At 41.9% G+C, this 17698-nt stretch overlaps 1 protein-coding gene across 1 annotated transcript in view; it reads right to left on the bottom strand.

The window, feature by feature from the left end:
- Positions 1-918: 918 nt before the first annotated feature.
- Huwe1 (HECT, UBA and WWE domain containing E3 ubiquitin protein ligase 1) overlaps positions 919-17698 on the bottom strand; it is a 138242-nt gene continuing 121462 nt past the window's right edge. Inside the window, 19 exon segments of the mRNA XM_055617925.1 lie at positions 919-1533; positions 2621-2811; positions 3058-3239; positions 3534-3651; positions 4742-4847; positions 4948-5235; positions 5697-5837; positions 6274-6391; positions 6752-6997; positions 7409-7567; positions 9670-9766; positions 11117-11244; positions 11810-12012; positions 12265-12397; positions 13426-13582; positions 13681-13799; positions 14936-15527; positions 16155-16701; positions 17489-17591. Of these exon segments, the coding sequence (XP_055473900.1) occupies positions 1431-1533; positions 2621-2811; positions 3058-3239; positions 3534-3651; positions 4742-4847; positions 4948-5235; positions 5697-5837; positions 6274-6391; positions 6752-6997; positions 7409-7567; positions 9670-9766; positions 11117-11244; positions 11810-12012; positions 12265-12397; positions 13426-13582; positions 13681-13799; positions 14936-15527; positions 16155-16701; positions 17489-17591 (3731 nt within the window). The 3' untranslated portion in view covers positions 919-1430.

The following is a 17698-nucleotide window of genomic DNA, read 5'->3' on the forward strand; positions in this document are numbered from 1 at the left end:
ATTCCTATTCAACTTTTGGATGGAACTCAAGACCATTAACAACGGGGAGAACCCACAAAAGTCCTGTCCCATCTACTCAGACATATCTTTATATACTGTATGTGTCTGCTTCTTCCCAGACAATATGTTCTGAGATAGGAGCAATGCAAGTATCTGTCTTTTCAGTTGTCAGATAAAGGTTAGATACAGAAGAGCTAATGTTGAATAGAAAGAAAATGGCTGCCAGCCAACTTACCAGGCCCATGGGATCAAAGTGAGGACATCCCTTGTTTTCCCACACCTACCTAATATGAGATGTCAACAGGGAAAAAATCTTTAAGCCATAGTGTTTCAGTGAATAAAAAAAAACACACAAAGAAAAGTACTACTTGGGATTGTTTTTCTAACTAACTTTTATTATTATTTTTGTTGGTATTCAAGGCTGGAATCTGATCAGCTTTAAGTGCTAGATAGGATAAAAACCAGAAGATACTACTAGATAATCTGTGAAGACTTGCAGACAAATGGCAAGACAGACAAAACAAAAAGGGTTCCCTTGTGGAGACCTAGTCAAATCTTTTGCCTATTAAAATTAACTAAAAATAAGCCAAAACTTGTAAGGAAATTAAACTTCAGACTATCATAAATGCTCACCAAATAAAATACTGCATGGTTTGAGTGAACTCTTCAACGTTTTGATAGAACCTGTTGCAGTGTGTTCCAAAAATCTTCCCAATTTTTGGTGGCTGTCAGTCTCTTCTCTGAGGAAACTGACCGAGAAAGGAAGTTGTACCAGAAGTGGAGGTGGGTGGATGAGCAGGAGGGGCAAAATGGTCTTCTGGAAAGTTAATTTGTCTAGTATGTACATAAGAGGGCATTTTTTTTCTCAATTTTTATTTTTAGTTTGGGAAAAAAAAAAAAAAACTCTGTTGTGAAAAGTGAGTTATGAAGAGTGCTCTTTATTTGAAACCTCCACAACACAGATGCCAATCTTGTCTCGCATTGAATCATTAGCTGTGCACATCAACACATTCCAAGCACAAATTAAGAAATGCAAACAGAACAAAAAATATATATATATATATATATATAATTTTTCCCCTATCCAAAGGTTTCAAGTCTCAATGCAGCAAATCCTTCTGAACACAGAATCTGAGGAGCACACTGTTCAGTTGGGACAAACAGGTCCTTGCAAAGGCTACTGCCTTCTTTAACACATGGGGTGGGGAATCATGGACGGCATGGAAAAGGGAGAGGCAAGAAGGAAAGGGGAGAGGAAAGAGAATGAGAAGGGAACAGGTATGCACTAGGGAAGATGGGCAGCTGGGACACACACATGGTGAGTTGGTGAATTTCATTTATTGGACTTTGACATTTTCTTTCTGGATCTTTTAAATCCCTCCCTCCCCAGGTCCAACAATGGTAGAAAATCCCCAAGCAGGCAGACCTTATTAGGCCAGCCCAAACCCTTCAGAGCACTCCTGGATGGCCAATAGTAGCATGTGGCGGAGCTTCTCAAAGCTCTCATAGGCAGGCAGGTCCAGTTGATTAAAACTGAAATGAAAAAATATTAATCCATGAGAGAAGATAAATGAGTCTCAGTGTTATCAACCTTATGTTCCTTTCTGAGTTAGAACTAATCTAACCACTTCTTCTCAATGACTTTCCCATCTTTTCCCCAATCTGCTGATCTGGCCTCAATATTGCAACATAAATTGGCTCCTGCTATAACTTATACACCATTGCCTATCTATAGGCCATGCATTGGAGAAGAACCAGCTGGGAAACACATATATAATAGTTGGTAAATTCCATTTATTCATTTAACTTTTACCTTAAAAATATTTTATTTTATGCTTATGACTGTTTTGCCTGAATGTACGTTTGTGCACCACATAGCAGGAGGGCAGAGCACTGAAGAACTAGAGTTACAAATGGTTGTGAGCCATCATGTGGGTGCTGGGATCTGAACGCATGGCTTCTGCAAAAGTAGTATGCACCTTATCTGCTGATCCAGCCAGTCATCTATTGTTTTTAAACTTTTTCTAATACTTTGGAGGTGGGGTCTTGTGCATCCCAGGTTGGCCTCCAAATCACTACACTGATAACCCTGAACTTCTGATTGTCCTGCCTCCACCTCCCAGGACTACCTGCATATACTAATTCACCTAATTTATATGGTGTGAGGAATGGAACCTTGGTGCAAGTATTCTAACCAACTGAATTACATACATAACTGGAGTCATGACATTTTCTAAGAAACAATTGTCTTTTAAAGAGGCATTTAGGTTTACTGTTGATATATGTGGGTATATGCATGTTAGTGGAGGTGCCTGTAATGTGAACAAGAGGAGAGTATTAGATACCTTGTATTTGGGAGTTACAGTGGTTGCAAGCTGACCTTCCTGGGTGCCGAGAACTAAATTCTGGTCCTCTAAGAAAGACCAGTAAAAGCTCTTAACCACTGAACCATCTTTCCAGGCCCTGCTCACCTAAACCTCCATAGACCAAACAAACTGAGGTTTCTAAAGTCATAGAGCTGGCCATACTTGTGCTCCCATCCTTGGGTAGATATCTAAAAGTTATCAAGTCTATAAGCTCAATATAGATTGAAAAAGAAAAAGTTAAAGTTGTTTCTCACCATGTATGAGCTGAAGGCAGGCGATCTGTGGATCTGTCATCTCGATGAATCTGAAATTTCTGAATGCCATTCATACCTTCAAGGGCAGCAAACCCTTGCAGGGGCACCTTGGAAGTACCCGTGACAAACTGGAGGAACTTGGCACGGTCTGCTTGGTCAAAGGAACGCAATGCTCTCCAGAACCACTGGATCTGTAGGAAGAGAACACAAAAGCCAATGTTAGAAGGAGAGCTTGTGAAGATCAGGAATTGGCAATGGACTTAAAATATTAGTCAAGTCCCCTTTGTGGAATGGCCTTCAGCTTCTTTATAGGATGGGTGAGAATATCAGCTGAAAATATGCTCCAGAAGAACAAAGAGGCATAGATACACTGTCATCCATAAACCAGCACTGGTAAGTATGAAAGTACGGGGATACTTCTGTTAGCAGCAGCTCACCTGAATAGAGTTGGATTGGTACTTGTGGTACTCAGTGTTAGATTTTAGGTCATCTATGTCGATGGTGGGCAGCCCTGATATGAGCAGCTCTAATTCCTGCTCAGTGAAGATGGAAATTAGGCGCTTTGGAATGATTTCATAGAAGCCTTCCAAGAAGGCTGCCAGCTGTTTGCGGATGGCTCCTGGTAAGAAAAAATGAAAAAAGTGACATGGATTCAGAACTCATACAACTGAAGAGGTAGTCTCAACTCGACACCTGATACTGACAGATCTGCCTGCCTCACCTACCACTGTTTCCAGGCCCCTATATGATAGGAGATGAAGCTAAGTATTTTGGTCAAGTGTTCTGACTCCTTTTGTGCAAGGCATTTGTGGCTTTGTCTTTGGAAATAAGAACAAAAAACATGAAATAAATAAACGGCTGAGCTTGTTCCTTGAACAAGTAGAGGACATTGTCTAAAGGACATTACTCCTACCTGTCATTCTCATCTGGCACACCAGGTGTACATATTCCTTTTTATTCTCCTCTGTTACCAAGATGTTGGCTCCATTGGGTTTGAGGTCACGAACTTCACATACTCCAAATTCTTGAACCTAGAACATCCAAGACACGAACCATATATATCAGAGGTTTGTTCTGGGCTTCAACTAACACAGAGGTGCAGGAACACACTCTTAACTCTTTGCCACGTCCCAGACAGAAATGTTGTACAACAATAGCTAACTGCCATTTTCATTAGCATAAAGTTCCTCTACATAGGAAAAAGCTGAAGAAAGGACTGAAATATTAGTCTCTGGCTCTGAAACAAGTGAGGAAAGGGTACCTCTATTCAATTATAATTCAATTATAGAACTACTTGTCTGTCTTTACCACTGAATTACCTATTAGAACATTTTGTGTATGTGGGAGGAACAGAGGTCAATGACAAGCATCTTCCTCTATTCACGCCATGCCCCAACTTATTTTTTAAGAAAGGGTTTCTCAATGAACTTGAAGCTCAATGATTTAGCTATGATTAGCTGTGAGTTCCCAGCGATCTGGCCACCTGGCTTTTCACCTCTAGCCATGGGGTTATAGATGAATGCTACTATGACTAGCCCCTCCTGGAACATTTTTTTTTCTTGTTTTTATTTTTTGTGTGTATGGTGTGAAAAGATCAGGACAACTTGAAGGAGTCATTTCCCTCTTTCTACCATGCTGAGCCCTAGGGTTAAACTCAGGTTCTCAGGCTTGTTGGCAAATGCCCTTACCTGCTAAGTCATCTTGCTAGTTCTGAAACCTTTATTGAAAAAAAAAATATATGAGCTAGAGAGATAGAGCTCAGTATTAGAGTGTGTGTGTTCTTACTTTTCCAAATCTTTAAAGTTTTGGTTCCCAGCACCCAATTTTGGTGGCCCACAATCCTGTAACTGCAGCTCCATGGGACCCAATCCCCACTTCTGGCTTCAGTGCTAACCTGAACACATGTGGTATATACACATAAATAAAACAAGTGCTCATATACACTGAGCCATCTTTCTTCTGCTCTAGGATATTTTTAAAAGAAGGAAGTAGGAATCAGGTTAGATTATTTTGTCAATTCTGTTTTCTGTTTATGATGTTTCTGTTTGATGCAGTCAAAATCCTTCCTCAGAACTGTTGACACTCAAAGAGTCAGTTCCCCAAATGTATCTCCCAACCTACCTCAGTACTGAAGGTGAGGTCATAGCCTAGTGTGGAGACATCATTTTCTAGCAGATAAACTAGGCCCTGGTAGAAGTGGTAATCCTCACTCTCCATATCTGTATACCTAGAAAAATGCAATCAGATAGGGTCACGACTTGGTGAAGGAACAGTCACAACAGGGAGATAAGGACCTGAGAGTCTAAAGACTACTACTGCAATCTCACCTGACAGACTTGCCCAAGATATGTTTGTAGAAGGACCGAGTAAAATAGCACTCCAGGAGACGGTTGTCATATACAGCTTTGGCTACAATGCGTCCAACAAACTTGAAGTAGCTGAGGTGGTTGGGGTTACAGTGGGAAGATGGATTGATTGTGTAAGTGACCCGGTCACCAGGTGAGGTACGGAACAAGGCATACATAGGATTGAACATCTCTCGAGAGATGATCATGTACCACTCTCGCAGGAGGCCCCCAGCATCCTGCCCTTCTTCTCCTTCAAACACTATATACCTGCATTAAAAGAGCAGAGATAAGAGAGCTGTGCAGAAAGCCAGAACAAATCTGGACTATTCATGTAACATGATGTAAGCAAAAAGAGTCTCTGAATCTGACTTTGGGAGATTCCACTGTCAGATGGAAAAGTGAACAGAATACTAAGAGAACTCTGGAAAAACAGATCATGATTTTAATCTGTCTCATTAGCTACTGTGATATTTGGTGTTGCAAGCTACCAATTTCTTCTAGGTGGCTTTATAATCTACCAGTGAATTACAATTTACTCACTTGGCAGGGGCACTCAAGAACATGGTGCCTTCCAAAGCCAGGGTAACCACCTACTCAGGAGGCAGATTCTTAGTCATAACCTAATAATGGTACAAGCTCCCACTGCAAAGACTTAGGCCACTGCTACTATACAGAAAGAGCTTCCTGCCCTGAACCATCTTGGCTGTTTTTCTCTCCTGAGTTCTTACAATCGATTCTTCATTTCTTCTGGAGATTTGCGATGCAGCTCACGATAGGAGTCTTCAAATACATGGTCACGGCGGACATGAACTGCCATGTCTTCCTTCCGGAGCCCTTCGTCCAAACGTTCCAGCTCTTGGCGGAAATATCTTAAGATGAAGAAAAGGTAGGGTTGGAGGTGGCAGAGCAAACTTGTATTTGTCCGTTTAGAAGGAAACTCAGTGACACTCTCTTTTTACCCTACACATATGGAAAGCACATAGCAGTTGGGAGAGACAGATCATTTATTATGAATTAAAACTTTCCCTATTTCTACTGAATAAGAGATCATAGACTATTACATTAGCCTGCAACAAACAAGGAAGTACAATTTTGTGTACAGGAAGGAGTAGAGATGACAAGGAGTCTTGAGCCTAGTTTTGACTGCACCACCATGACTCTAAAGGATGAAATGGGACTTTAGAAATATAGTGCCACCAAGAAACCCTTATAGTCCTAGGAGCCCCTATGGCATTTTTTTTTTCTCTCGGAGGGGAGACAGGTTATCACTTAAGTAGTTCTTCACCCCAATACCAGGGCACATACTTGCGTTTGACATCAAAGTCAAGGACACGAATGTAATCTACTAAGACAGCAAAAGGCCCATCAGCAAGGTGAGTGGTGGACTGTCGTAGTATCTGGTTTAACACAGTGCGGTGAGTCTCTGAGAGAAGAGATAACAACAGGAATCAGTATATCATAGGTCCTAAGAAGTTACATAACAGTCTACTAGCTACCAATCTGCTCTTGTTTCAGGGGCCTAAATCAGTAATTACTTAAGGCTAAGGGCCAGTTCTGAGTATGAATGTGAAATCTGGGCATTTATAACAATACTTGGCTTCACATAGTCTCATAAAACACTCAAATAAATCCCTTAGAGTGGAAGCACATAAGAGCTTCTACAGCAGAACTCTTCTATCATTACTATGTCTGTTTTTTTGCAATATGTGAAAATGTCTCATTCTGCTGAATAAGCTAGGGATAAAATACTTTCCATATATGTTGGTCTAAGTGTTCCCTGTACCTGCAAAGCGAAGGAACTTCTGTGTGTCAGGGGGCAGGCTCGAGGAGATGTGCATAGACGAGGGCTCCCTGGAGAAGAATGGGTCAAGGGAGGAAGGAGTGGCTGGGGTTAAGGGGGCAGGGGAGAGTGGAGGAGGCTCATCCTTGATATGTGCCAGCTGGCTCTCACGGGTGTCTCGGACAGGAGGCTTGCTCTCCCGCTCTGTGGCATGGACCAAAAAGAAGGCCTCGACAGCAGGCTGTAGCACTGGGGATAGTAATGACAACAAAGTGACATTTTACAAACACTAACATATAAATATGCCCCACTTTTTCTTAACCATTCCAGAAAATAAAATATGAAAGAAATAATAAAAACTTGCGGGGAAATATAATAGTAAACAAAGGCAAAGAGGAAGTTAGAAACTGGAAACAGTCAATCAGTTATAAAAACAAATCTCAGTCTAAACAGTAAAATGTACAAGAATTACCAAGAGAGAAGGTAATTCTTTTGAATTCTTGTTATAAATGCGCGCACACACACACACACACACACAGAACAACCTTGAACTGAGGAAAAAAAAAAAAAAGCAAGACATCACCAACACCACTACGTGGCAGTCCGTGTCCGAGAATAGAACAAAAGGTTTGGAATCTGTAACCTCAGAGAGCAACTCACCTAACACTGCATGCTGGTCATGGGATTCCTCCAGTTCCTTTAAACATTCACCTAGCATGTCCCACAGCTCATCTAGGCTCAGCTGCTCACTGAGCAGTGGCAACTCAGGTGGTCTCTCCTCTTTCTCCTTTTCTCCCTGTGGTGCTCCATCTGAGGCTACTAGATATACAAAAGACAGTCAGAAAGCTTTCAGAGTTTCTTACTTGAGACCACCCCCACCCCCAAAAGCACAGGCCACTAGACAGAGTGGGCTCACCGGCCAAAGAACATTGAACAACATCTAGAAGGTAAATTAAATAAGAAATTTGGCTCCTCAATTATGCTAGTCTCATTTTTAGTGTTTAAAGGCCACATACTGTGTAGTCTTGCATTGCCTCTTAGCCCACAAGGAACCTTTTTAAGTTATTCAAGGGCTACATGCTATGATGGAACTTTTGAAAAATTGCCTTCAAGTACAAGTTATGTTTTAGAACATTTTGATAGCTACCCTTGCAATCAGGGTGCCTTCTCCTTATTTTCTTTTCTAAGAGATATGGCTACAACGTAAACTAGTTATTTTGATGCAATAATTTAATTTTATTTTGACTTAGTCATTTAAAAGTCTAATACATTTTACATTAGTCAGTCTTAGCACTTTACAGCCCCAAGGAAGTCTCTGTGCAAGATGGACACCTCCACCCTCCATGGTTGGTATTTTTCCTAGTTCTCTGAAAATTTATTCACAATTGCTCAATAGCCAAGTAAAAGAGAAGCAACTGCTTTTTCACTAGCCCTTTCCCCACTTCCCTCTACACCCGACCTGACCTTTGCTTTCATCCTCTAACCAAATCCTGACTATTCTTCAAGGTTCTGACAGCCCTAGGTTTGAGTCCTGGCTGTGGCACTTGCAGATCATGTGACCTTGGGTAAAAGATGATTGATAGAACATGGGAGATTTATCTCCCAAAGTCTAGGTGACTCAGTAAAGCATTTCAAAACTGGGTGTCCTATGAAAAAAAACTATTTTACTGTGTTTAAAGGGTATCAAAAGGATTCTTTGATAAACTCACTGAAAAAAATGCCACATTTACTATATGCCAGATACTTGGTTAAGTATTAAACCATTTAAAGTATTTTACTGTAAAAACTATAAATATCCCTATTTTAATTAAAAAAAATGTGTGTATATGGACAAAGATCAGCTGTGGGATTGTTTCCCTAGGTCAGTGGTTCTCAACCTTCCTAATGCTGGGAACCTCTAATATAGTTCCTCATGTTGTGATGACCTCTGACTACAAAATTATTTTTGTTACTTCATAACTGTAATTTTGCTACTGTTATGAATCATAATGCAAACATCTGTTTTCAGATGGTTTTAGGAAACATGTGAAAAGGATCATTCAACCATCCCCCCCAAGAGGTCATGAACCACAGACTGAGAACCACTGCTCCAAGGCCATCCACTTGCTTTTTAAAATGGGGTTTCTCCCTGATTAGGGTAGGAAGCCTAGGGATCTGACTGTCTTGGCTTTCTCTAGCACTGGGATTATAAGAGTATTTGTCTGGTGTTTCTGACCTGGGATTGAAACTCATCCACCAAGGCAAGCATTTTACTTAGACTGGGCCGTTTCCTGTCCCAAACAGCACTGGTTATAACCCAGAGCTGGTAAATGAGGGAGCCAAGACTTAAAGCACATGCCATATCCATACGTATTATACTATACTTCCTTTTTTTTTTCTTTTTTTGGGACAGGGTCTCAGTATGTAGCTCTGGTTAGCCTGAAACTTTCTATGTAGACCAGATGGCCTTGAATTCAGAGATATGCCTACTTCTGCGTCCAGAATACTAGGATTAAAGGCTCTGTAGCAAGTACCCTTACCTGCTAATGCAGCTATTTCATCTCCTTTTGAGACAAAGTTTCACTATGTGGCTGCAGTTTTGGTGTGTGAGTAGCTCAATCTTGCCTCAGTTTCATATTTAGGAAAAAAGGAAAACTTGTGGGAGTTAGTACTCCCCTTTGACCATGGGTGTTCTCGGGTTCAAACTCAAGTTGTTAAGCTTGGTGGCTAGCACAAATTCCCTCAGTAAGTTATCTTTCCAGGCCCTAATCTATTTTAAAGACAGGTTCTTCCTCTGTTGTCTAGGCTGACTTCACATTTATGATTCTGTGAACATTTATAAAAAACCAGTGCTCAATGAGCTTATATATTCTGGGAACAGGGGATCCAGTAAAACGCCTAACTTATTCTTCTGCTGAGCTACAAGCAGCAGTAGTACTGACCAATGGACTGAGTATCTTGAGCACTGGGAGATGGCTGGTCCACATCCATGGGAGACTCCTCTCTCCGAACAGGTGCTTCTGATTGGTTAGATTCCGACTGGATAAAAGGAGGCAAGGTCACATAAAAGGTGTAACTCTGCTTTCCTCTGGGAATAGAGGTTGGCCCCCAAATGTCTCACACATTGAGTTTAGAAGACACTTTGTCCTACCTGGTTATCAAAGTCTATAGGTCTCCAGGTCAAAAGAATGCTATGAATACTTCCTTTCCACTCTGAGCTTACAGGTTTCCCCAAGAGCTCCCTGAAAACCTGTTTTCTCTATAAGCTGTTCCTACCTAATTCCCACTGAGACCCCACTCTACCTCCACACTCATGACCTGAATATAAACAAAAATTCAGGAAGTTTTCTGGAATAGGTTTTCTTTTTGTTTGTGTATGTACACTTAAGGTAGAAAGAAGGTAGGCTTGTTGACTATTTCTATTTGTTCAAACTGAACTTACTATTTACTCTTCCATTGGTGGGTTACTTAAAAAGCTATGTCTTTATCAGGTTGGACAGGACATTAGGCAGAAATAAATACCCCAGAACAGCAGCTCTTTACTTTCTCTTTCAATTGCTGCTGGAGTAATTTTCCTCAAATCCTATACTATGTACAGTGTTGACCGGCAGTATACTGTATAGCAGAATTTTTGTTGTTGTTTTGAAACAGGGTTTCTCTGTGTGGGCTCTGGCTATCCTCAAACTCACAGAGATCTAACTGCCTGTCGTCCGAGTGTTGGGATTAGAGGTGTGTGCTACCACTATCTGGCTCTAGAAGTTTTATATGAAGAAAAACCAGGCCTTGGGATACCTTGCTATTTTAAGAAAATGATTTCCATGTCCCAAGAACAGGAAGGCAATGAGAGTGCCATAGCTTTTATTACAGCCATTCTAATATGGAACCCCAATAGTAAGGTACTCAAGTAGCTACTTGAGTACCCAAAAGCTTCCTCTTAAAGTATCTCATTTCTTACATGCCAAGGAATTATGAAGAGGCAGAGGCTAGGGTGGATGGAGTTAACTACATAACGGAAGTGCTTATAGATAATGTATCAAGCATGGGGACATTCAAGGGCAGCACTCTAGAGTTGTCTCTGCATTACTTCATGTCACTATACTTTTAACCCCATACCCCTCAGAACCAAGGCACTGCACAGACAATTTGCAAAACACCACTAACTAGATAGCTGGGAGTGAGGTATGATGGCCAAGCTTCAAATCCAACCAGATGTCAATACAAACCAGTAAGAGAAACACCAACAGAAAGTAACCCTGTTGTCTAGAGGCATTCATTTAGCAAACTTAATGCAAAAGCATACAAGGTATGGATAATGAAACCCCATTGATGACATGGTGCAGGAAGGAGGGTAGAAAAAAATGAATGAGGGGCCGCAGGCATCATGCTAACCGTTGCTGCTTGTTGCTGTCTCCGCGCCCTTTGACCCTCACGTACCATTTGTATAATGGCATCAGCCTCAGCCTCCAGCTGCCGAACAGCTGCCTGGATGCTGCTAGCTGAGCCTAAACCGGAGGAACCTGGGAGAAAGGGGGAAAAGAGAAAAAGGAAGACACAATATAAAATGTAGGAAGAGGGAATACCCAAAATTCTCTCCTCTATTCTCAGATGCCACAGGGCATCTTGTTGAGTTTGAGTTTTAGCACAGGAAGTTTTGTGTACTCATAATCAAGCCCCAAAGGTAGGGAGGAGTAGAGGTAGTGGTACCAGGCAAAGGGATGGTGGCATGTAAAGTGTTCTATAGGACAGGAGGAAAGATAACACATCAAGCCAATGTCTGAGAACATAGCTAATGTTTCAGTCAGGAGTGTTTAAGGAGGCAGAAAGCACACACTATAAGTTAAGTCTTTCTCAGCAAAATGTGTTTCCCAATTTTTCTGCCAGATTTCAAGTACCCCTTAATTGTAACTTGATCTCTTCAGTCTCAGGCAGACAACTTGAATGGGTTATACGATACAGCCATCAACATTTTGATCTTAAAAAAGGGGGGTAGGGTTCTTTTTGGAAAGGTCAAATAGTACATTTTAGCCCTGCTCCTCCAGGGGTTCACCACCACCCTCATTTAGACACTCTTTAGTTCCATACCTAGCCTGCCTGTCTGCTTGGCTTTCTTGTTAGCTCGTCGTGTGTCATCCCGCAGCTGGATAATGACCTGCAGTACCCTCAAGAAGAACTTCTGGGTAGATGTCTTGGATGTCAACATGGACATAGACGGCAGTTGGAGCTCCCGGCCACCCAAAGGTCGCTTCTGAGATGCCACAATTACCACATTCTCAGCCATGTCAAACCTGTATAGTAATAGATGACTTGCATATATTGAAAACATCAAAGTATAAATACTTGAAGAAGGAGGGCTTGTGATATTAACTAGAAAAAAATAACCTCAAATATAGTATTAACCAGTATGGAAATTTTGAGAAACACCACGTCAAGTATTTTATAGGATAAATAGAAAAACCACCTGCAGAGATGAAACACAAGAGGAAAACCAGCCAAAGCCACTTTTCAAATGTCTAGGATTCTAGCCCATTACTACCCACCTGCTCTGCATTTTGCCTTTCAGTTTGGTGGTCTGTGGCTGTTCCTCAGGTAGGCCATCAGGAGAGAGGGCCTCACACTGGGTTCGCCGTTGCTGTTCTAGATTGTATTCCCGTAGCTCAGCCAGTAGAGTACCTGGGATGGCAGGAGTCAAGTGTTCAGAAAGCTGAACCTTATCAGGAAACTGTTTCAGGAAATTAAAGTTAAACAGGAAATTTTGCTAATTGGTTTAATTGTTTGTGCTAAGGACCAACAACTCAGAGACTACCAATTTGTAACTGGCCCATTGAATCTACACAAAATGCAATTTGCTGCAGAAAAGAAAAGAAAAAAAAAAAAAGGTCTCTTCTGGAGCCAGACAATGACCTATGTTCTGTTCTGCATAGCTCTTAAACTTTCTCAGGTTTTGTGGTATTCGTATCCTGAAAGTTATCTATGAGAATTCTGAGATAATCATTTATCACTCAGACAGTGTTCAGCTCATGAGTTCTAAATGACTGGCAGCAGTCGAGAAATGTCCAACAAGAGGTAAATTTTTAGGAAAAACCTTGTAATTCTCATAAAAAGAAAAAATACTTGCATGATACAGACCTATCAACTCTCCCATAAGAGCTTCTACAACATTTGTGGAATGCTAAGCAGGTGGTCAAGATTGAGGGAGATATATGACTAGGAGAATGGTGCTAGAAAACAGAAACATTCCACACCAAGAAAAAGATGGGTTTCTATTCCTTGGTCCAATAATTTTCTCACATTGGGCTTAGTTTTGTTCTGGACAAAAACCAGGTAAGACAAAGGAAACGAGGCACTTTCAAAGTGCTAGAGCTTTTGCATCCTCCAACTTATACAACGAGGCCATTATTCTGAATATAATTGCTGAATTTGATCATCTTTTGAGATGAGAAAAGCTGTCTCTGTGTCTTCGTCATGGGGCTCTTACAGACACTTATCAAGGAGAGAAAAAAGGAGGTCTTTTCTGTTCTCACAAATAGTATTCTCTTATCCCTTCACTAAGCACAGATGACAGCTAGTCAGCCTTGTTGACGAACAATCTAGCAGAGGAAAACAAGAGCTGTGCTTCGTGTGTGTGTGGGGGGGGGGGGTGAGGGGAGTTGGGAATACTTATAATAAGGCAGAATAGAATGTTTTAATACCATTATTACCTATCTGTTTACAAAGGGTGTAACCCAAATGGCGGGCTCCATTCAGTAGCAGCTTAAGAACTGTGTCTCGGGTCCCAGAGTCCCCCCGAGAGAGCTGTAGTAACACATTGGCTGCATCTTCTAAGCCTTCTTCAGAACAAGAGTGGGACGTCAACACCTAGGTAAGATACAGGAGAAATAATAAGCCCTAACCCAAGAACTGAAATGTCTATCCCTTCTCTTCAACTTCAGAAGGTATGAAGATCTTAGACTCACCTCCACAGAGAGCTGTAACTGGTTTTCAGTGAGGCCAGAGGATACCATTTTTAAGTCTATAGCATTGCTGCCTCCTTCACCCACCTTTGCTGGAGATTTGCTGCCTTTAGTAGTGAAAGCTTTGAGGAAACAGAACATATTAAAGCTCTGTGAGTGCTCTAAGCCTGGAAACTGTTGCACTGTACAGGGCTTCAAAATGACAAAACCAGAGAAAATGACAACCTATCTATCAAAGCCAAATCTTTTTTGCATGTTGGGAATTGAACTTAGGGTGTTATGCATTCCATGGAAGCACTATCTACCACCCAGAGCTGACTCTTAACTATGCCTTGTAACGTGACCAAAAATCCTGTATTTCTCCCAATTGTTCCCCTACCACAGCCCCAACTTATTCTTTAAAAACCTACTCCTGCAGATAATTCTTAAGTCACCTGCTACCTGGCATATTTTCTCTACTTCCTGAGATGATCTGTTACCTTAAAATCACACTGCATTCATTCAGTGTATTGTAGTCTAAAAATCATTGATGATTACGAATAAACTCCACCACTTTTGCTGTCTAGCCAGAGGCTCAGCTTTTTACAGGTGTGTGCACGTGCATACACCAGACACATGGAAAACAGACAAGGGGATTAAGGCAGATGATGACATTCACAGCCAAACTCTGGGCAAAGCTCAGGAAGTCTTATGGAAGTAGGGGGAGATGGAAGGACTCAGAGGGTACAGGAGCCCCACAAGGAGACCAACAGAGTTAAAAATCCTGAGCCCAGGGGGTGGGTCCTACAGAGACTGATGCACCAACGAAGGACTATGGATGGACATAGAATTCCTGCTCAGATGGCAGCTCAGTCTCCATGTGAGTTCCCTAGTAAGGGGGCTGCCTCTTTGATCACCTGCCCCTGGAGATGTGGCCTTACGAGGCCACAGAGAAAGAGGATCTAGGCAGTCCTGATGAGACTTGATAAACTATAGGCAGATGGCAGAGAAGGAGACCTCCTCCCCTTTAGCGGATTGGGGCAAGGGATAGAAGGGAAGAGAGAGGGTGGGACTGGGAGGAGTTGAAGGATGGGGCTTCAATCAGGATATATAATGAACAAATTGTTAAAAAAAAGTTGTTACAAAGAGAACACAGACAAATAGAGAAAGAACACATCTCACAATAATTATCATTTAGGGAGGACTACCTGGATTGGAAAGTGAGGGTAAGTTGGGAGCCATAGTATACACCCCATAACCCTGAGTTGACAACACTTACTTGAAACAGTAGTGGTAACAGTTGTGGGGGTAGTCATTGTGGTAGAAGCAGCTACAGTAACGGTGGAAACAGGTGTGGCAGAAACCAGAGCTGGAGCAGAAGTGATGGGGGTGGTTGCAACAGGGGCTGTGGGCGTGGGGATGGTGGCAGTAGTGGTGGTGGTAGATGTGGTTGAGTTGGCAGCAGCACTGTTGCTAGAGTTAGCTTGTGCTTCCGATACTTTGTTTTCTGGGAGAGCAATTGAGATGAGAGAGAGGAGTCTCAGGAGTTTCTCAGTTAAGAGAGAACTCCGGCGGATGACTGGATGTGATAACATGTTCATGAGCTGTCCCAGTGGAGAAGCTTCAAGGCTGTGTAGGGAAGTTTCCCCTTCAGCACCAGCGTTCACTGGTACTGACTTCACTGAGTTCTTGCCTTTCCGGCTAACATTCATGTTGTCCAGTTTTACCAGCAAGTCCCAGAAGTCTGTACAAATGCCACTGCTGGAGGACTGTGAGGAGCATGGGCTGCATGTCTGCTTACTGCCCTTTTCCCGATCACTCTCACAGTTTGTTTCTTTGGTCCGCTGCTGTGTAAAGTGGCTGGGAAACACCTGCCGGGATAAGAAGAATAGGCTTGATCTAAGTTGCTTCTCAGACTCTCCTTTTCTTTGAACAGCTCTTGGTAATATAGGGCAGATGGATTACATGAGTTTTATCCAGCAGGTGGTGAAGTAGTCTAGAGAAATAAGGACTTTGAAGACAATGATTAGCAACTTTTTCCTAAATCTTCATCTCTCTGCATTTATGAAACAGGGAAGACAACATAGCCTGCCAAAGTTGTTGGTATTAAATGAGGTAATGCAAAATTTTGCCCAGTGCCTAGTACAGGTGGACCCCCGATAAACAGTAGAACTGTTCATTATTCAAAAAATATTGAGCTTGTCACTTTCTAGTCACACAACAAAGTCACTAGTGTTCTGAACCTTAGATTTTTATCTGTAAAATAAACATATAGGGTGCAAACAATTGTTTTGGTGACTGAGACAGTACATTAAAAATGTGAAGAAAAGATAAAACTCCATGAAGTTATTTACTGGATAATTTCTCAGAAACAGCACATGTCACAATATAAAATAAAAACAAAGACTTGTTAGCCCCTTACTGTCCAGATGTCACCCAAGGTGTTGCTGCCACCCACTTCCAGCCCTTGGAGTCAAAGATTCCTTCAAGCTCCTCACCTTGGCCAATTGAATGAGTGTGTCCAGAACATGTCTGCAGACAACAGGAGCAGCCTGGGGGTGGATGTGGACAGTGGAACCACTGCTTGCATGCTTCTCTGTATGTTTACGCCCTCCAGAGCGTTGAATCTGGAATATGTTAGTCCTACAGCCTAAGGCAGCATCCATAGATACTGAGAGCCAGGAGAGTTGATTGGAACTTTTGGACTCCATCTTGTGGAGCAGATCCAGGGGACGGTTCTCATGGCTGGTTGATGCAGAACTCTTGCTTGACTTCTTGCCCCTTTCTTCATTTGTGGAGAGCTTGGGTGTCTCAATGCACAACTCACTCTCACTGCTGCGCTGCAAAATGGACAGGAGGCTGCGGATGACCCAGTGGCGGGTTTGGGCATGATAGCAGAGATTTCTCAGTACTCGGTGTAGACGGCTAGTATTGAGCTTTGGCTCATCCACAAAAAGTAGGACCAAGAGGCAAGATAGGGCTTCATGGTCTAGAAGTAGTCGTCCTCGGAGGCGGAGGAGTGTGTCCACATTACTGCCAGAAGGCCTAAAAACAGAGCACGGTTTCTGGGTAACACTAGCTACAGTGCTAGGATGAGGCGTAAGTACATGGGAGAAGAATGAGTGGGATAATCCCAGGGAGAGTGTAAAAGGAAGACAGGCTATTCACAACAATGACCCCTTTGTACATCTACTATATAGCAGGTACTTTACAACTTCTTTTCCTGAAGGATGTTGTACACCTATTGAGATTGTGAATGAGAGGTTCAACCAAATCAGGTAATTTGCTCTTAATGACATGACCACCGAGAAGGGAACATAGATTCCTATTTTTATCATTTACCAAGTGATGAAAGTCTAAAGTCTATGAGCCAGTGCTTGTTTTTTGCCTTCTCTAGATTAGGAGGCTGCCACCCTTTTAAGTATTGATCTCTTCTGTAATTGTTTTAGAATGTTAAATCTATGTTTCAGCCTAGTTAATAAGTAACTCTTCCCTACTTTTGTAGCCATCTGTTAAATGTCTAAGGCCAATTAGTTTCCCCCTTTCTATTTTGTTAAAACCGTAATGACTGTCTGCTGCCAGAATGCCTTTGAGTCTTGTCTTTTAGCTAGGCCTACCAGTCAAACAGTGGTACTCTGAGAAGGGAGTTTAAAAAGATTTGCTTGTCTACTTATTTGAGGAAAACAGCCCAGAATGGTTGTAAAAGCTGCCTCAAAAGCTTTTAGCTTCTCTAACTATAAAATTAAAGGACCCAGAATGTAGTATGGCAAGGTTTTTTTTTTGTTGTTGTTGTTGTTGTTTTTTGTTTTTTTTTAAAGACAGACAAGGGTACCTATTATGGCTGCTGCTACCCCCCATTTGGAAGGTGCCGCCTCTCTGTACGGCAAGGCGAGTATACTGGACCCCACGGTTTCCACTCAGGCGACTGGTAAAAGCTACAAGGAAAGAAAAAGGAAACTGAATTTGATTAAGTGAGGAGAAGCTGGGTTTAATCAATGCAACAGGTAGTAAAAAGAGGCTAATTAAAATAAGATCAAGATAT

The sequence above is a fragment of the Psammomys obesus genome, unplaced genomic scaffold (assembly GCF_907164565.1).
Source record: "Psammomys obesus unplaced genomic scaffold, mPsaObe1.curated_primary_1811, whole genome shotgun sequence".
Taxonomy (NCBI): domain Eukaryota; kingdom Metazoa; phylum Chordata; class Mammalia; order Rodentia; family Muridae; genus Psammomys; species Psammomys obesus.